General features: G+C 35.1%; 1 protein-coding gene across 5 annotated transcripts in view; it reads left to right on the forward strand.

The window, feature by feature from the left end:
* Positions 1-21,468, forward strand: part of MYH9 (myosin heavy chain 9) — an 82,654-nt gene that overhangs the window by 20,107 nt on the left and 41,079 nt on the right. For all 5 annotated transcript variants that reach the window (XM_081331416.1, XM_081331417.1, XM_081331415.1 and 2 more), the window contains exons 2-5: positions 5,842-6,194; positions 10,476-10,632; positions 18,458-18,485; positions 19,174-19,267. In XM_081331416.1, coding sequence (XP_081187542.1) covers positions 5,862-6,194; positions 10,476-10,632; positions 18,458-18,485; positions 19,174-19,267 — 612 coding nt within the window. In that variant the 5' untranslated portion in view covers positions 5,842-5,861. The remainder of the gene's footprint in view (positions 1-5,841; positions 6,195-10,475; positions 10,633-18,457; positions 18,486-19,173; positions 19,268-21,468) is intronic.

Consider the following 21,468-nt stretch of genomic DNA (forward strand, 5'->3'; position numbering starts at 1 on the left):
GTTGTATTCGATAGGTAAATAGTTTTAATTGGCTGAATTAATCCAAAATAGAATTGTCTTGCAGAGGGGTCTTGGAATAGAAAATGCATAAACACTATACTGTATACGTTCAAAAGAAGGAGGAATTCTTGAATGCTCAGGAGATCCCCCAGACATAACAACCCTACATTCTCTTCTATAAACAGCTGCAGTCAATTAATAAATAGATACTTTACTTAGTTGTAAGCATCCTGAAGGTCACTGTAAATTGCTGTTGCACTGTGTTTCATCCTTAAATGGAGACGCTTCCTCTAAAGTAGAGCTTGGCTGTTTAGAAAGGAAAGATGAGAGATTTTGCATAAATAAAATATGTATTGTCTGTAAATGCAATCCTCTTTCAATTCTCCTGTAGCTTAAGAAATTGGAGCTGCAGCTGTCTTAATAATCTTATATTATATCCCCTTTAAATTTTTGGTAACCAAAGGGAGAGAACGTACCTAATACCTCCTGTATCCTATTTTACCCATGACAACAATTCTGTGAGGTGGGGGTGGGGTGGGCTGATGTAATATATCCATGTTTCCTGGGAGTAGCTAAGGAGAGAAGGGTCAGTTTTGCTAAACACAGCTGTGTATGGAGAAAAGCTTTTGGCTAAACAGTTCTATTAATTAATCTAATCTTGCATTTGATGTGTGTTTCAGCTGTATAACATTTTTAAGCATTTTTATAAAATGAGAAATTTAGAGCATAGAAGTATGCAGCAAAGTGGTAATCAGTAATAAATCTTAAGGTGCAGTACCTCAGACTCTAAGAAAGTTTTAATACTTCCTTGAGGATAATGACTGAATCTCTATATTTAATGTGAAAAGGAAACAATTTACTCTTTCTAAAAGTTGGTGGAAGCAAGTAGTTGAATATTAAAATTGGAACGGATGGTTGTACCCTAAGATTTCTTTTTACTGTATGCATTGTATTCCACGGCAGTATTCAACTGATTTTGGCGAAGTATGTATCCATGGTTTGACTAAAAAGTAGCCAAAGAGCTTTTCAACTGTGCAACTTGTACTAAGGATACTACTTATTTGTTATCTTGAATGTAAAATTCAAGCCTGATGTTTAGTTAGAATTTATTGGCTGAGATTTGTATTCTTAAAATTGATTAAAAATACATGCTTGGATAAAACTGTTATTAAAATTGACAAAAGGTAATATATATAAAAAGTACACATAGCCCTTAACTTATAATGGCAATTTGGACTGGAATTTTCATTGCTTAGCAATGCAGTCATAAACTTGCTTAACAACAGCAATCCTGTTAATATTAAATAAATCCCACAGTTGTTATGTGAGGCATTTCCTACTACCAAGGTTAGTCCCAGGCTGGCATGTAGAAAGTGCCTGCTGCTGGATGGGGAAGAGAGTGAAGAGGTCTGGAAGGTGTACAAGGGTATGGCTCAGGTCAGGAAGGGTGATAGTGGCTGGTGTAAGTGTGAGCACAGAAAGGCTGCAGTAGGGTGCACAGATGAGGAAAACCTAACCCAATGACTTGCACTCTTCCTTTCCAGCTTCCCCATTAACTTTCTGGGGAAGCCATCAGGAAAAGTTGCAAATGGCGATCATGTGATTGTAGAGCATTGCAATCATTCATTAGTGTGAACTGGTTGTGAAGGTCCCAGATCTCAATCACATGACTTCAGGAAGTGCTTGGTCATCTGGAACTTCAAGGGCCACTCATAACCACCATTTATGCAGGACCATCATAACTTTGAACAGTTGCTGAATGAATGGTTGTAGGTTGTCAACCCCCCTAGGTAGTCAACACAGGAAATACGTCCAGCTGAATTGATTATATTGTGTTGTAAAGCTACATTAATAGAATCTTGCAAATTGGGAAGTACAAAAATCTCTCACAGTCTCTTTGAGTAGTGAGGATCTCTTCTGTGCCTCTTGCTCTACCCACATTCCTGCTGTGGGCTATGCCCTCTCTTATCTGATTGTTCTCTAGGCAACATTTCTAGCCCTCACCCAGGGTCTTTCCTGCATACCATTAATAGATTGAGGACTACTTGTAGTAAAATAAATAAAAGTATTATCCCAACTAAGTACTATTTGAGTATTTTATGGAGCAACACTTCAGTGATTACTTTGAATATGTTTTTTTTTCCTAGCATTTTCTCAAGTACAAGGTTTTTTGTTGAATCAACCTACTGTTGATCCATTGGTTGCAAGAGGAATTGACCAATTGGCTTGTTGTTTGAGCGTGCCATATGAGCTGAAGTGATTAACTGGCCCAAAGTCAGCCAGCTTTCATGCCTAAAGCGGGACTAGGAAGTCAGTCTCCTGGTTTCTGGCCTGGTGCCTTAACCACTCCAGGGTAGGCAACCTTGGCTCTTTTATGACTCATGGACTTCAACTCCCAGAATTCCTGAGCCAGCACAGCTCAGCTTGGAAACCTCTCCCTTTCCCCTCAGCATGGCTGGCTCAAGAATTCTGGGAGTTGAAATCCACGAGTCATGAAAGAGTCAAACTGGCTTTCTCTGTGATTACTTTAGAATTGATTGTGTTTATTCATTATGATAATTGGATCATCAAGACCGCATAATTTTATAAGATCCTTATTAAGTGGCTTTTCGTTTAAAGATTTTAGAATTCTGTAAATAGTAAGTGCTGATGATGTGAAGCTATTATTTGTCCTATAGTCTAGTCTAATATTTTATTTATTTATTTGTATCCCACTTTTATTATTTTTACAAATAATTCAAGGCCACAAAGATCCAAAATACCTTCCTCCTCATATTTTCCAAACAACAATAACCCTGTGAGGTGAGTTAGGTTGAGAGTTACCCAGCTGGCTTTCTTGCCTAAGGTGAGATTAGAACTCATGTCCTGTAGATTTCCAGGCTGGTGCCTTAACCACTACAAGACCAAAGTGACTCTGTTTTTATTTAATACAATTTTGAAGTTACCTAACTCCAAATAATCTGGGCATCTTACATTTAGAAAAAGTAAGAATTAAAAAGAAAAGAAAGAGACCATAAGCGTCCAAATATTTCCTGGTAGTTTTTTGGAAGAAAAAAAATATGGTTATGGGCATTCTTTATATGAATTATGCATTTGCTAATGAAGAATTAGAAACTCTACTACAGACCTTACTATTGATACATGTTATAGAGATGAAACCTCAAGATTTATTTACCATGAAACTTTTTTTCTGGAAAAATAATTGAAAGAACACTTTCCTATTTATGGCTATAATATTACATAAGTGAAATACTTGCAAAGCTTTTATTTCAAGTTAATAACTATTTCAGTTGTTTTTGTAAACAACTTAGTTGCTTTTGCTCTGTTAAACGGTACATGTTATTTTAATTTAGTTTCAATCTTCTTTTAAGTGTACTAATCACAAAATGTATATTCTTACTGGACTGTTGGATTTCTGAGTTTACTTTCCCTTTGTTGCATGGAATGAATTGTTTGGTTTTAAAATGTATTTTTATTTAATATTAAGATCTGGTGGTGCTGAGCAGCATCAGTGGCCCTTTGTAAAATCATAAGGCGAAAGAGATTGGCCTGCCAACTGCCCTCTTTGAAGGCCAAAGAGTCCTTGCTGTTTCAGATAAGAAGTTAAAGCAGTGAAAAGGGCAAAGGGGGCTAATTAGCTTCTCCAAGTATGTTCTGAATGGCATGGGGAATGATAAAAACACATAGAAGTCTTCTAAGCAGAAATGCTGAAAAAAAAATAGAAAAACATTTCAGGCTGACCATTAAAGATTTTCAGAATATGTTGAAATTGAAAGTAACCAAATTCAGCTGGAAGCACTCATTTTCTGAAATGTCAGACTCAGTATGGTTAAAAAAAAGTAACGGTTATAGAATATAGTTACTTCTATTAATAAGTTGGATAATGGGGAAATTTAATGTGCAGCTGTTACCTTGTCTTGATATACTTATGATCACAGTGAAATTTTATCTACTTCCTGTTCTTTTGCCGCCCAGTTGGAAAACATTTAGATATTCAAAATAAATGTTCTATAAACAAAAGAAATTACGGGCGTGAGATAAGCAGAAAAACATATGTAGATCTAATTTAGATCAATACCATTCATTGTACTTCTCTTTTTGTACCCTTCTGTCCCTGCGGCTCAATCTTTCTTCCTCTACATCCAAATAATGATTCATACGTTGTCTTTTGTTTCTTTAAAGTTTTGGAATCTCAGCTCTATTCAACTAAACCTTTCCCTATCTTCACTTTCCTCTCAACCCCTTTACTCTTCCTTCAAATATTTATTTGTGATTCTGTTCTGTCCATTTCAATCTTCTTCCATACTGTCTCTCGCTGTTATATTCAGTCCACTCATTTATCATCCATTCACTGTTGATCCTCTTTTCTTTCTTTATCATACAGTCTTCTTAAAACATTCCCATTTCCTATAGTCAGCTTTTCTATTGTTCCTGAGATAGCTAACCCGTTTATAAGAAAATAGGTGGAAGGAGTCTTACATTTATTAATATATTTATACTTGCTAAATGAGGATAAAAAAGGAAAGGAGAGGGGGAAAGTAAGAGTTGGTCCTTTCCTGCATATTTTTTCATAAAAATATCATTTTTTCAGACTTATAGATTTATAATTACTTCTTTGCTATGTTTCTGTATGATTTGACATATGCATAAATGATGTATTTGGCATAGTCTTTATTCTAAGCAGATATTAATCAGTTACCATTATCAATTATTATTGCAACTCCACATGAGCCAGTTACTTTGATAATTTCTTGCTTTCTTCTCCATCCGTTTTTATGCTTCTGTGTAAGCTGCCAAGAGTTTTTTTGATAATAGTAACCTAGAAAGATGTTTAATAAATAAATAACAGTAGACTACCTTCATTTGGAATTATTAGATCCTTCCTCTCTGTTTCAGAGATAGATAAAATATTTTTTTGAATTTTTAAATTTCATTTGATAATTTATATGCTCTACCATTTGCCCCTCTTACATTCTAAGTTTCAGTCTTCCATAGATGAGATTATTAACCTCTTTTGCCTATCATGAACTGTCTCTAGGATAGAATTACCAGACCTATCATCTAGAATTGTTAAGTAAATTCATTAGAAAGTCTTTTTGATAGTATATTCAAACTTACTTCAGCTTGCAATAGACAACTGCAATCCCTAATTTATTCTTGTATAAATTGCATCTCTAATCTGATTTCCAATAGAAGACACAATCTGTCATATGCATAGCTACCGTAATAATAAATATTTTCATATTTAAGTTGCAAGCTTAGTCACTAAAATAATTGGGTTTTTTTTAGTTTAAGCTGTATCTAGAGCCAAAAAATATAATAAAAGAAATATATATTTTCTTATTACAGGATCAGCAAGTCTTGCCTTTGTTTAACCACATTAGTTAGAATATGGTTGGTTGTATTATTGGCATGTTATTAAACGTCAGGACTATTAATTTAGACTTCCCAACTTTTGGCTTTCGTAAGCTTCTTGAAAAATCATATTGTTTTATGCAGTACACTTTTTTCCCCTTTACAACTCTTAGAAGCTATGAGAAGACAGTATATGGCTGTTTTCACCTTTTGGTCAGTAGGTTTGGATTACATGAATGCTTACTACAGATTACTACATTGGAACCATAAATATTTATTAATATTGTTTCCTTATATTAAACGATCTTGTCTCTATTATATAAATCAACATTTTTACAGATCGCACTTCTTTACATTAAGTGATTTTGTCTTTGTTATGTAAGCTGAGATGTCCAAACATAATTATTAGCAATTCAACAGCTATAGAACGTACATGTGAAAGAATTGTAGTATCATATGCATAATTATATTAATTTATTTTAATAGGTCCTTTACCTTAATCAACCATGGCTCAGAGAGATGTTGACAAATACCTGTATGTGGATAGAAATTTCATCAACAATCCTCTTGCTCAAGCTGATTGGGCTGCCAAGAAACTAGTATGGGTACCATCAGAGAAGAATGGATTTGAGCCTGCTAGCTTGAAGGAAGAAGTTGGAGATGAAGCTATTGTGGAGCTTGCTGAGAGTGGGAAGAAAGTGAGAGTCAACAAAGATGATATCCAAAAGATGAACCCACCGAAGTTTTCTAAAGTGGAAGACATGGCTGAACTGACCTGCTTGAATGAGGCCTCAGTGTTACATAATCTAAAAGAGCGATACTACTCAGGGCTAATCTATGTAAGTAATACTTTTGCCTGAGATATTATCTAATTTTTATCAGAGTTATAATGGGATAACACACTTATTTGTGATTGATGTTTTAAAAAACATTTTGTGGCTGAAGCATTTTGGAAAATATTTTGGAAATTATTACATTTGATCCTAAAATAAATTCTATCTTGTAGGCATTTCCTGTATTTAAAATCTTCATGGTAGTGATTGTTTATATCAAGGTAGAAAATGATTCTTTTTGCATAATCAAACTCAGTTGCACAGAAAGCTTTCCGGATATATGTCTTCTCTGAAATCTACTTTGATTTAACCAGCTTATTCAATGCCGAACACGAAGAATTTCAGAACAAATCAGCTATTCTAGTTATACTTAATTTCAGGCCTCCAACATAGATTGCATAGAACAGATTTTGAGTAGGTGTCTTGGCATTTGTTCATAACTCTAATGGTAATAGTTCTCATGAGATTGCTGCTATGGAAACAAGAATATATAATTGTTTGTATGAGAATTGGCATGAATATAATGCTAAAAATATATTTCTTCTTCCATCATCTCACAAATTAGAATCATAGAGTCATAAGGCTGGAAGAAACCTTGGGGATCTTCTAGTTCAACCCCTCACCCTAGACCAGGGGTAGGCAACCTTGGCTCTTTTATGACTTGTGAACTTCAACTCCCAGAATTCCTGGCTCAGGAATTCTGGGAGTTGAAGTCCACAAGTCATAAAAGAGCCAAGGTTGCCTACCCCTGCCCTAGACCCTTATATCATTCTGGATAAATGTTTGTCCAATCTTTTATTGAAAACCTCCAATGACAGAACACCCACAACTCTGGGAAACAAGCTGTTGTATTTATTAATCATTCTTATCGTCAGGAAATTTCTCCCATTTCCAGATTAATTCCTCCTCATTAGTGAAGAATGACTTTGAATAATAGTTTTTTTTTGGGGGGGGGGTTGAAAAGGAGCTTTCTAGGTATTATTCCCTAGACTGGAGAAAATGATAATGACCTCCAGAAGGCAGCCTGAAGCAATGGCATGGGAAATTAATGTGTTGAAGATAGTGATTGTGCTTCCAGCAAAAGAAACTTGTCTGGTGACTGATGTATAGTTTAGAGAATTCCTTGCTACTGAATGAGGTTATATTGATTCACATAACATGACACTTTCTTCTGCTGGTACTACCAATTATGGAATGTTCTTTGTTGAGAGTTATTCTAAAACCCTAAATGAGGAAGCCCTGGTTCATAAATACCATTTCCCCCCAGATAGTTCTATAGTGATCAGGTTTTTTTTAAAAAAAAACTTAAATATTAAGCATTTTAGATACATGTAGATTTTTATGTGTTATTTTATGTGATTTTAATTGTAACATAATGTAGTGAGTAGTTTAGTACATTACTTAGATAAGAGATCCTTGGTGCTCTCTGAGCTTGGTTGCCTTCTTGCAGACATTTCATTACCCAATTAGGTGACATTATCATTGCTAGTCCAGGGCCAGTCACTAGAACTGATGATGCTACCTAGTTTGGGTAATGAAATGTCTGCAAGAAAACAACCAAGCTTAGAGAGCATCAAGGGACACCCCCTCCCCCCATTTCTACTCTGAGCTACAAATATTCTCCTTTATTGATTATTCAAATACTGCAGATTTTTTAAAAAGTATAATTACTTGCAGAAAAATTGAATTATGCTGGTCACTTGGAGTTGCTTAGCCTTACTTTGGAAAATGATCCTTCTCTGCTTGGATTGCGTTAACCCCAGTCCAGGCAAACCCCAGTCCAGGCACTATCTGCTAAAGGCTGGTTGTTGTTCTAATTTAAACGGATCTTCACATATTTATCAGTATTTTTATTTTATTTAATCTGTTTATTATTTAATCTGTGAGTGAAAATTTGGATCAGTTATTACATAGAGTAAAGAAGATGACCTTGATGGAGATACGCACTAGTAATTGCCTAGGCAAAAGGGGCTAAACCATTTTTTAAAGTCCAGAACAAAAGTACAACATTTGAAGGCAGCTCAGGCAGATGATCCCAGATGGATACCTATATACCCAATATCTATTTTATTTATCAAAGAAAAACAGTGATTTTGAGACATCAAAATATAGGAATCTACTGGCAATTTCTCTATTTATATGTAAGTTGATTTTATAAATAACTTAGTTACTTATAACTAATATGTTCAATAGGGTTTAATAGTGTAGGAATAGCCAAGTCTCCCATAGGAGAAAGTATGGATTAATGTAATGCTTTGAGTTCAGAATCAAAATAGATCTTATTTGTACATGTCTTCTAATCTTTCTGTGCAACTGAATTTGACTATATTTTGTGAAAATAATTGTTACCCGTATTCTTTACTGATACTATTTTATTCTCAAATTTCAGTCTGTGATCTATTCAACAAATCAAATTTTTATCCAGCTGTGGAATTTGGATACGTCCTTGTAGTAAAAACTCTCTTACATAGAATACAGTATATTTAAGGCCTGCAGAAGGGAAAGGGTTATACTGATAAATTAATTTTTTTGTGCATGGATCACAGAAGAATACCTGGCTTACTGATCAGTTGTTTGGCAGCTTGTGAACCAAAAGAGGTGCTGAAGCTGGTGGCGGTGGTGATGCCTGGAGGTGTTGAAGGAGTTTGGCAATCTCTTTTGGGCTGGCAGTGTTGAATTTATTTCAGGCTACTTGGTGGTCTACATGTTGTGCAGGCCTGAATTATACAAATGTAGAGGAAAGAATGTGTATTCTTTTTTGTAAAGGATATATTCTTTGCATGGAAAATCCATGTACTCCTTGAGTTAACACCACAGCTGAGCCCAAAATTTTCTTGCCACACTTGTTAAGTGAATCACTGCAGTTGCTAAGTTAGTAAGAAGGTTGTTAAGTGAATCTGAATTTCCCATTGATTTTGCTTGTCAGAAGGTCGCAAAAGGACTCTGCAACAGTCATAAATATGAACCAGTTGCCAAGCATCTTAATTTTTATCATGTGACCATGGGGGATGCTGCAATGGTAGTAAGTGTGAAAAATGGTCATAAGTTACTTTTTTCGGTGCCATTGTAACTTTGATCGGTCACTAAATGAACTGTTGTAAGTCGAGGACTACCTGCAGAGGGCTGTTTTTTTCACTGACTTTAACATAGATCATCTGGCCATAGTTAAGCCAGATAATGCACACTTAAATCAACAAAGTTTGCTGAGTCTTGCTGTTCTATCTTTTTCTAGCACAATACAGTGACAATCCTGATTACTGAATCTATGTAGAACAAGTAAATATTTCACATTCTTATCAGTAGTATTCTAACAACTTTAATTTAAATCTGCTACCTAATACCTAATAAATACTAAGATTATTTGAAATAAATGTATGGCCATGTAGGGCACATTGTAGAGACCATATATTCTGGATAGGCATCAGGAGTTCATGTGAAACTGCATTTAACTTGTAATGACTTCTGGTTATGACCTATAAAGCCCTTCATAATATAGGTCTGGTTATCTAAAGCATTGGTTCTCAACATGTGCCATATTTTGAGGGGGCATCCAAACTGAACTTCCAGGCATGTGATCAATGTCTAATAATCTTCACTTCTCATTCTCAGATGAATAAATACTTTGTCTTTATATGATACAGTTATAGATGTATAAACAGTGCAAATGATAAATTATCTTTTCCCCCCAGGTCATAGCAACTGGGGAGGGGGGGTGTCATGGAGGTAAATAGGCTCAGATGGGAACCATGAGCAAAAAAAGGTTGAGCACCCTTGATCCAAAGCAGAGGTAGGGAACAATGGCCCCTTTATGACTTGTAGACTTCAACTCCCAGAATTCCTCAGCCAGCCATGCTGTCTGAGGAATTCTGGGAGTTGAAGTCCACAAGTCATAAAAGGGCCATCATTCCCCAGCCTTGATCTAAAAATCATCTCTCTTCTGTGATTTTTGTCCAGCTTGTACAACCAGGCAGAGTCAACATGGTCCAGGCCACATCCATCAAACAGCGCCACCTCATGGAACTAAGAAGTGTGCATTGTTGGAAACACTGTCTCCACTAAAATAAGTGTGGCCCCATGATTTAAAAAAAAAAACTTGAAAAACTTTCTGCAAGATTTATGTTACAGGGGGTGGCAGGTCCTGTGTGTTTGTTTTCTGGTGTTTCTTTTCTTTTCTATTTTTCTTTTATGATTATATTTATTGTATAACATCTGTAGTAGTAGAATTGGGCAATCTTATAAGTGTGCAAATAAATTGTTAAATAAATGTTCATGCAATTTATTTTGTAGACCTACTCAGGCCTATTCTGTGTTGTCATAAATCCCTACAAGAATTTGCCAATCTACTCAGAAGAGATTGTGGAAATGTACAAAGGCAAAAAAAGGCATGAGATGCCCCCACATATCTATGCTATCACAGATACAGCCTACAGGAGTATGATGCAAGGTAATGTACCTTAAAATAAAAAAAATATGTGGACATGAACCATTTTATGCTTAGTTAACTAAATAATTTGCTCAGAGATTTAGGTTTATAAAATGTCAATAAATGTGTGGAAGTAGCATATTGTAGCTTCTGCTATAAGCTATAGTTCTTTATTTTGATCAAACTTCTGGTCTCTGGAAAGTAGCATTCTTCTTTTCCTTTGAATTTACTTAAACCGGGGAGAAATTTCATGCAGTGGCCACTGGTGTGGGAGGAATCTGTGTTGAAATGCCAGCAACTCTGCAAAAACTCAGGGCACTCAGGATTAGCTTTTTGTGCTCTAGATTCCATTCAGAATCTGACAAGCAGGAAATCTTTCATGGTTTTCAGCATGCTTTTATTTTTTATTTTTTTAAAAAGAGGCAAAGGACTGACACATTGTCAGCAAGAGATGCTTTTATTTCCCTCAGTTAATAGGGCAGAAAAAGTTGACTGTTAAATGATCAGCACGTTGGAGTAAAATGTTCTGTTAGAGAATAAAGTTTTGCATGTTAAATACATTGATTTAATTCAGCATTATGGCTTAGGGCTTCTTAATTGACAGGCACTAAAGTAGAATCTGAGACCACTTGGTTTATTTGTATATTTGGTTTACTTGCTGCCCCTGTCACCTCAGTTAAAATCAAAGTTACAGCCTTTTCAGAAACTTTCTACCATTTGGGTGATTCTGCAATGAAGAAACTTCCTGCCTCAGAGCCAGACTGTAACAGGCAGGGGTGGGGCATAAAATTGTGTGCAGCAAGATTGCATTCTTCAGTGGCTATGTCTCAATTCTGACTTTGCTGAACTGTTGGTGTTACCACAGAAGTTGCAGCAATAATTTCCCCAGGGATTTTTTTAAATGATTTTTCATTTTATAACTGTCAAAATCCATTACTTTTGTGCTTCTTCACTGATGTTTTTCTTTAGAGTACATAAAAAGAAGAAATTATTCTTTGTGCTTCTTTTAAAGTTTTCAGGATAGATGTCCAGAACAAGTTAATTCGCATATTGAAAATCATAGTTTTTCCCCTTTAAATTGTGTATAATACATCATTAAAAATTATTTTTTGTAAAATAAGGTCAATTTCTGTACAGTTAGTATGAGTGCATTATGACAATATAAATTTAAAAGAAAATAAAAATCACAACAGCTCTTTTGCTTTAAGTTTATGTAGAATAAACAATGCATCTGTTTTCCGAAAGTACTACACTAAACAGGCTTTAGCTGTTACTCTGTGTATCTTGGCCATCTAAAATAAGGTTTTACAAATGGTGCTGTGTGAAACCCTAACATCCTGTGAGAAATTGATTGGGTTTTGTGAAAGACCTAGGAGCAAACAGAAAGAAAAAAGTTCACTCAAATGTAGCCAATTTACTATCATTACAACATTGCCAGGAATTTCAAACTTTTTAAAAAAAACCTAACAGGTTCTGTAGCCTGATTTTTTTAAAAAACAAATAAACAAAAAAAACATGGTCTAAACTCATGTCTTCCAACTGTATTTGCACTGACAATGACTGCCCTATTCCCCACCTCCAAACCAGTAGGTGTGGTTGTATTTATTTGACTCCAGTTCTTTCTAGGATTTTACACAGGAGAATAGGAAAATTGCATAGATCCGGTGTGTGTGTTTTTGCATGTGTCTGATATTTATTATTCTGCCTTGGGAACTTAAAGTAAGGTTCTATCCATTTTTTTTTGCTTTACATTTAAAATAGAAGTTTTTTAAAAAAATAAATAAATCTTGAAGTATCTTAGCACATTGTGTGTGCCCGGGCCCCAGACAATGAGACATACAATAAGGAAAAAGAAAACGTTTACAATTTTAAATCTATTTTGTCTTGGTGCTGTTCAAGACTAAACTATAGATGCCCTTTCAACAGGCATGAAATGCATTTTAGTTGTCATAGGTCTTCATGATTAACAGCTGTGTTCTTTGTCTAAAGAAACCACGAAATATAACAGAGCTGTGACACATTCAAAGAGGAATGATAGTGGCTTTTTAAAATAATTTATTTCATGTGAGTACAACTTTAGAACAATTTTAATGGGAAACTGAATGAGCTTCTCTGTTAAAATGATTTAGTTTGGTCTTTTTCCAAATTATCTGTTCATAGTTAGCATAGTATGCTTCAGCTTAGTGACACCCAGAAATACTGAGATTATACTCTGTAAAATTTATAACAAGAGATCTAAAAAGTTTCATATATTATTAATGAGGTCTCCTGACATGAACAAACACTATTACTCAGTGCATGCCTGAGTTACAGGGAACTGCTTATAGGTTAATACTAATTTTGAAATGATATGCATCAGTTGGTGAAACCTTTGCAAGTCCGACTATAAATTATACTATTTGTTAACCATAGCAACATTCTCAAGTATAGACCAATCAGTTAAAATAGTCCTTGAAGCATTATCCTTCACATCTCCTTGATCTCTGCTTATTTTACCGTCCCCATCAAAATCACCCCATATAAAAAATATCAGAGAAGTTACAATTGCCTTACTATTTCATTTCTCTTTTTCAAAATTATTAAAGGAAATACTCCAGAAAGTTGTTGGCTTCCTCTATTTTGATCCTATGATGGCTCACCCTTTCATTTCCTACAGGGATTCCACATGAGAAACATAGACAATTTTGTAGATATTTGTGTGTCTGTGTATGCCTACAGAAGGGTTCAGTAGTGAGAATATCAGTGCTGATGAATCAGCCATAAGCAAAGAATCAAAACTTTTGCCCTGTTTGTTGTTCCACTTCCTCTTGGCTGAAGAGATGATGTCACCATTCTCTGAATGCTATATTCTCCTTTTATGGAGCTAAACAGACTCAACTCACGGAGTTGCTCATGCAGAGGAAGTGGGTGATAAGGATGTTTGTTAATTGATTTGTGAAGCACCTAACTGCATACTGCTTTCATTCCCCACCTCCATTCTTCCTTTATGTTTAAATAAGCTCTGTTCGGTTTAACTGCAAACGTTTATAATATGAGAGTAACTGTCACATATATTTAAAATGATAGCAATGTAACTGTTGGATTTTTATGATGCATGACTTTTACAGTACTTCAACTGTTCGTTCAATGGTTGGGACTCCACCAGTAAAACTGTAATTAAGCTTGCATGATGAAGTAATTTGTACAGTTGTTCCTTAATTATCCATTTAATAAGATGGACTTTGGCAAGTGTGTCTACAAGTCTCTCTGTGGCCTAGAGTAAGATGACTTATGTACTTTGTTTTTTTATAATATATTTTATTATTTTTTTAACATGGTAACCTTAATATTTGGTAAACAGTGTGTTGTCTGGGTTTACATTTAAAAAACATTTGCTAACAATTGGTTTGTATGATCTATAATCCACATAGTAGCTTTACTTGATTTCCTGTTCTTCCCACAATGTTCTCTTTTACCAACCTTAAGTTAATACAGTTCTTATTGTTTTGACAGATAACAATTGAATATATTTTTTCTAATATTTCCACAAATAATAATCACATCAATATAATATTTCTTTTCTATCTAGTCATTCTGGTTTCCTCATCATATATCCCGTTTATAGTTCTTGTTTACATTTGTTTTCCCCACAATATTCAAGACATTCTTATTGGTTAAGATTTTTCAAAGTTAATTACATTTAGATTTTTGATTCTATTTTTTTCTCAAGTAAACTATCTCATAACCTTTACCTTACTTAAGGAATAAACAAGACTAAAAAAAAGAGAAAAAAAGAACAAGAGTAAAGAGGGATAAAAAGATAGTATACTACTGAAAGTCCATGTTTTCCCTAAGCTAATACATATTTATTTCCAAACTTTTTCCATTCTTTTTTTACCATAATTAAGAATATACCGGTATTTAATCTTCCACTTAATCTTCCACTTAATAAATCTAGTCATCTGGTCTTTTAACTGTTATTCAAAACTTTTTTCCCCAATCCATTGTAGTTTTCTTAAAATCAATCACAGTTAAATATCTAAAATATGTCCTTATATATAAGCCATTCTAGCTCTTTTATATTACTCATATCAAGAAATAAGAAAAGAAAAGAAAAGAAAAGAGAGAGTATTGTGTTATTTGAGGGACTCCTGCCTCTTAAAGTAAAATTCATATCCAAAATCTTTCTATTACTTTAACCATATTCAAACAGGTGTTTCTTTTTAAATATTCTCTCTGATAAGTCCCATCATCTATTTTCTTAATTTTCACTTTGGCCTTCCGTTAGTAAAAGGGTGGGGCAAAAATCCCTCTCCTTCACGTTTGGAGGTTTTTTTTTGCTTCCTGGGAATTTCCCCCCCCCCCCCCCCCAGGAAAGTTAATAAGTAGGATAGAGAAAATCGATGATCTTACCCAGATTTAAACACACTGTTTACAATCAGCTTAAAATAGTGCTTTTTGACTTCAGTTGCTTGTAGCTTGGGCTAGACCAGGGGTCGGCAACCTTAAACACTCAAAGAGCCACTTGGACCTGTTTCCCAGAGAGAGAAAAACACTGGGAGCCGCAAAACTCACGCAAGTGCCTCTCTCTGTCTCTGTCTCTCTCTTTCTGTCTCAGAGGATGACTGGAAGCTGCAAGAGAAGGCTGAAAGAGCTGCATGCGACTCCAGAGCTGCGGTTTGCCGACCTGTGGGCTAGACTCTGAAGTTAGGCTAGCCTTTCTCCTGTTGGTTTTTGGAAGACTTCTCCTAGACCAATCAGGTCGACTGCCGTCTCTCTATGGTCTGCGGGACTTCCTTCTTTGCCACATCTTTGGGGCGGCTTCTGGCCCATTTAGGGTCCCCTAACAGGAAGAAATTCAGCCAAAATCGCTTGGCTTCTGCGCTACGGCACAAGACCGGAAGTCCTTGACTCGTGTACTTTGATAACCTGTATTACTCCTTGAATTTCTGTAAGCTAGAAAGTAGTCATGTTACTTAATACTGTGAAGGGAATTAGTAGACTTAAAGATATTGGGTTTTAGTTTGTGTGCTGAAATATGAAATTTCTTTTACAGCCAGAGTAATGTGTCCTTTATTTCAAAAACAGTCACAGGATGTCTTTGCTCCCTAGTAAAGCTGTTGTACATTCAATTCAGTTAATTCTGTAAATATTCTTGTTGTAATGATTTGGATATACATTTTTCTCCCTCTTCTCCACAAAAATACAGCAATCCCCACCCCCACCCCCAAAATGCTTCATAATCCAAATTAAAAAGTTTTGCAGTGTCCTGGTCTTATTCCAAATGCAGAGAAGGAACAAACCTTGTTCCCTTATCAGTTAGCCAAACTATTTGTGTGTTTCTGATGCTGGCATCCTGTAGACAGAATAGCCCCTGGATTAGAAAGGAATGTATATTCTGGAATGCTTAGTAACTGGCTAAGATCATTATTTGCCGGCTGTGTGAGAATGTACTTCTGTTGTGAAGGTGGGGGAGGAAAAAACATCTTTTAATACTGAACAGGAAATAAGAGACCACACCACACTTTTCAATTGTCAGTATGCAAAAGAATCCCAGCTATCCTAATGATGTATGCTCTACAAAGGCTGAGTAAATTCTTTTTCCTGAATTCCAAAAAGGATGTTTCCTTTTATGGTAGTGTCTGTATTCAGCCATGTGATCTGCCCATACATGCAGGTACATTCCTTAGAGTGTATGGAGCAAGCAAATAATAAACCTGAAGATACGAGGGGAGGGTATGGGGCAAGGAATGAATTGCTGGAAGAATTTGCTCATACTTGGAAGACATGTGGATTTCTCTGACTGGTATCTAAGTAGTCTGTGGTATGAAAAAATGAAAATCATAATTCCCCCTCAATCAATAGCTAATTAGTCAGCTGGTGAGCCATTGTTTCTTCTTTGTGCTGAAATAAAAAAAATTGTCCATGTAGTATATCACCTCCTATAGATAGAACAATTGTATGTATGTGGGCTGTTACAACATATTTTCAGTAGACATTGCTGAAGATATTGGTGTACAGTGGAACCATAAAATTACTTTTCATTTTACCTCTACTATAGAAGCAGGATTTAATTGTAATGTTGAAAAAATCGTATTTAAGTTCCTGCAGCTTGAAAAAAATAACAGAGAACAGTTTCCTAGTAATTTTTCTGAAACGGCTTGTGTAATATAGGTTCGCATAGGTTTCTGTGCTACTAAATACAGATGAATTATTAGTAGATGGTCTGATTTTTCATTTAAATATCCAGTTGTAGAAAATCCTTCTATTTGATCTATAGAAGAATAAATATGAGCTATATAGAAGAATTTTGTACAGAATGAATAAGAGAAATTTTACATAGAGTTTTATAGATATAATCTATAGAATCTATATCTTATCATGTATGTGAGATAGATCATAGAGACCATGTTTCAACTTTTAACATCCTTGACAACTCTTAGGTTTGATATTCAATATCAAACAAGCTGTGTATATACTTTAAGGTTAATTTGCACATGTGAATTTGTGAGTTGCTAAATTGCAAATTATGAAACTCTTTTAGCAATGAAAATAATGTAATATTTTGCTGGATTCAACAAATGTGTAAACATGTTTGAACTTGGAAACTGATCAGGAATGAGCCTAGTTAATATTTTTTTCTTTATTATTTTATTGCTTTTAAGAAGCCTGGTTAATGTTTTGATGGGAGAACATCTGAATGAAAAAAAAAGAACTATAGGCTAAAGTGTGTAGTCAAAAAACAACCTGAAGAAAGCAATGACACCTCACAACTTATGCTCCTTCGGAACTGAGCTCAATTTAAGTTGTGCTTAGTCCAGCTAGATGACAGCACCTGGCTTACTTTGGCTGATCCTAAGCTAAGCAAGGTTAAGGCTGATTAATGTTTAACTGAAAGGTGATCAGGAAACAGTGTGCTAAAGTTAGAGGTAAACACACATGTGCACACATATAAAGAAGGCAGTTGTTTGTGGCTGTGAAGTAAGATTGTATGGATGTGTTGAGAGTCAAACTTGATTTGAAGTCTTTACTTTTTATTTTGCTATAAAAAGTTCAGCCAGATTATCTAAGAACTCTGGATTGAAGCTTGGTTTTGTGATTGGCACACAAAGTCCTCAATTTAAGACTGGTCACCCAACGGCCATTTGACCTCACAATGGACAACCCAGACAGATACTTACAACTCAGTTCCAAAGTTCCAACGGCTGTCCTTGGTAACATGACAGCATTTCAGGCTCTTGGAAACTGAGCCGCATTTATGGCTGTTTGTAGCATCCTGTGTCACATAACTGCAATTTACCTTTTTATTGAAAATGGTGTTTGCTTCGGGTTTTCTACAAAAGTGTCCCATAGCGAACAATGAGTTCACTTAGCAACCATGGCCTTTGCTTAATGACCACTGCAAAAAGATTGCAAAATCAGGTCTGGTTACATAATAACCTCCTTTATGACATATCACAATTTATGACTGCAATGGGCAGTTTCCATTACAGTCATAATTCAAGGACTACCTGTATTGCATGATGCCATATGAAGTTTAGTTGTGAGAGAGATGCAAAACCAAAAAAGGTGACAGGGCTTGTGCTCATCCCCACCAGTACCAGGACTTCTATAGAGAACACAGTACTGAAGGTGGCAAAAAAAGTTACACTTTTGAATGAATTTTACATGAATATTACAACACAATATGATTCTATAATCCATTCAGTCTTGTTTCATCTCTAATTTCCATCAAGATAAAACATAAAAACTAAGTTGTAGACTTTGAGGGGACATATATGAATATTGTCAAGTTGTGTGTGTGTGGAGAGAGAACAGCAAAGAGGGAGATTTCATTTCAGTCACTGCTTTCCTTTTTTCATTTCAGATCGAGAGGACCAGTCCATTCTCTGCACGTAAGTATTTAAGTAATTGGTTGTTTAAAATGGAGAAAAACAATTAAAGCATAGTTGACCAGCAGAAGCATTTACTAAAAATTTGTAACATCTTTGTATTAACTAATATTTCAAAAGGTATGTATGCATGGAGTCATATATCTGTTTATGTTCAATGAAAAGAAAGACAGATAAAGGTCAGAGGATGTTTAATAGCAACACAACAGCACTTAGACTTATATACCACTTCACAGTGCTTTACAGCCCACTCTAAGTGATTTACAGAGACAACATATTGCCCCCAACAACCTGGGTCCTCATTTTACTGACCTTGGAAGGATGGAAGGCTGAGTCATCCTTGAGCTGGTGACAATCAAACTGCCAAACTGCTGGCTGTTGGCAGTCAGCAGAATTAGCCTGCAGTACTGCATTCTAACCACTGTGCCACCATGTTTTTTCATTGGTAAAAGCATTCATTTCTTTAAAAATGGAACCAAAATTTTGTTTGTGATGTTCATATTAGCAAAATATTTGAGCAGCTTTCTCCAAAAGCCTTGGCTGAAAATTGTTATCCATCACATTAGATACTAGATTGGGAAAAACTAGAGTCCTATTTTTAAAAACCAGACCTGTTTTGTTTGAGGGGGAGCTTTCATGTATGCAATATGTTTTGGCTAATGTTATCTCTCTTTCTCTCTCTTTCTTCCAGAGGTGAATCAGGAGCTGGTAAGACCGAAAATACTAAAAAGGTCATTCAGTATTTGGCTCATGTTGCTTCATCACATAAGACCAAAAAAGATCAAGTAAGTTCTATTATCCAGTTAAGATATTGCTCACTTACTGGAAATTGAAAACATAATTTGACTTCTTTATGTGAGATACTTTTACACAATTTGATCCTTTATTACCAATTTGAGTGTTCACTGATTCTGTGTGATGTTCCTTATCTGAATTTGCAACATATGTAAATTATTCAAAGCCTGAAAGAATTAGACAGAATAATTATCTATAGATTGAGCAATAGAAGCTTTGTCTTCATTTTGCTATCAGTGTACAATTAGTGAACTACTTCATGTAAAATTCACTAGTTACAATTATGGGGTTTTTTTATTTGTCTTGCAGTAAAGATTGCTAGACTTTTTACTGTTATGAATAATCATATAAATTCTCTGACAATGTGTATCTTTTGTGCCAATAAGAGTGTGAAATACTGTCTCACTTACTGTTTCCCCTTCTCTTGGCGGATTATGTCAGAATTCATCCCTTGGTACTTCGTAGGTGAGCTGCACGTTTGACTGCACGATCTGCACCAAGAATGTGTGTGTGTGTTGCTCCATTGTGTGATTTATAGCAGCTTTTCACTCCCACTTGTATCACTTTTTGCTGCTAGAACTATTTTATTCACAAATTCACATTCACATTGGCTTTTTTAGGTGAGCTGAATGAAAGGCTGTAGTTTGTTTTTAATAATTACACTATTGCTTATTATCTAAACTTAGTAATCACATTTGGTCTGCCTTATACAATTTCTCATGAGCACTAAGTAAGGCATTCTGAGCAGCAATATAAGTGTCCTTTTAAAATAGTACAGAATGTCTGGTATCAGTGGTGATTTGGCCAACAGTGTGGACTGATTTTCTTCAGGACTTCCAGTCCCACCCGGTATTCTAGCTATGGCTGCAAGATGCTGAGAAATATTGAGAAGAAACTTCCCCCGCATAGACTGAATGTTCCAACTCCAAGCCTATTTCCCAGAATTATTCTTGCAAACCATTATATCATAAAGTATTTTCTAGCTCAATTGATATTTTTCACTCTATAAAATTTGATTTTGATATTAAATACATTGGCATGACACGTTTCTATAGGTTACTTCTTTGAGTATCTCTGCATGGTGTGTGTGTGCATATACACATTCTAATGAGTAGATCTTGGAAGAAAAAATGCCGCTTTCTCTTGACTGCTTTTTCTCTCCACTGCCAGCAGATATACTTAAATATTCTCTGTTCTATGTTTCTGAGTTTCAGAGATCACAATTTTTATTAAAGATTGTTAGCTAAGATATCTGCTGTAGTAGAAGAGAAAATTCAGCATTATCATCAACAGGTTGTGTTGATTTAATTATTTAATTCAAAAATTGCCTCATGGCATATGAACTCTTTTTCAAGTCTTTCAACTAGTTTGAATCATGAGTAGGCTGGTGAAGCTTTTGAAAGCTTTTTCCAGGTCAGAGGTTAACAATTTGAAGACTCCCAAGAGTGATACTGTTCCTGGATTGTTTCCTGGAGGAAATATTTGAAACTGCTTTGTGAAAAAAAAAAATTAAGATTTCTGCTTGTAAGATCTTCTGAAATTATTAAAGGCAAAGAGGTCTGTCTGCATGTCCTTAGGGTATGGTTTAATGGATTAGAAGTTGGACTAGAAATATAGCTGTGTTCCAAGTCTAGATTTTACTGGCATTAAGGTAATATTTTGTTGTGCAAAACTAGATTCACTGCATAATTCAGATTGCAATTAAAAGAAAAATTAATACCAATATATTTTGCACTTCCTGAATATATAAAGTAGAATACAACTATCCTATGTATTTCACATCTCTCTGAAAAATTTAGGAAAACATATTCACAATAAATACAAACAAATATTGAATATTAAATATGAATAGTAAATAAAGTTGGATATGTTACAAAATGTGCTAAAAGTATTCATAACTTTGTATAGTTGAAAAAGCTATATTGATACAGAAACTAAACAGGACAAGTCCAAGACATGAATAATTATGAAAAATTGAAACTGACTACAAAGATCATGTCTGAATATTATATCAGTCCTTTGGTAGTCCATGAGGAAAAATCTGGGAAGATGATGGTTTCTTCTCCGCTCACTAAGAAGAGAAAATCAATCCCATAATAGCTTGGGATAGATCTCATTCTGTGGTTTTCGTGAAAGAACTAATTTGATTTCTTTCTTGGCAAATAGGAAAATCTATGAACAGGCCCATATT

Source organism: Vipera berus (assembly GCF_964194415.1).
Source record: "Vipera berus genome assembly, chromosome: 6".
NCBI classification, from domain to species: domain Eukaryota; kingdom Metazoa; phylum Chordata; class Lepidosauria; order Squamata; family Viperidae; genus Vipera; species Vipera berus.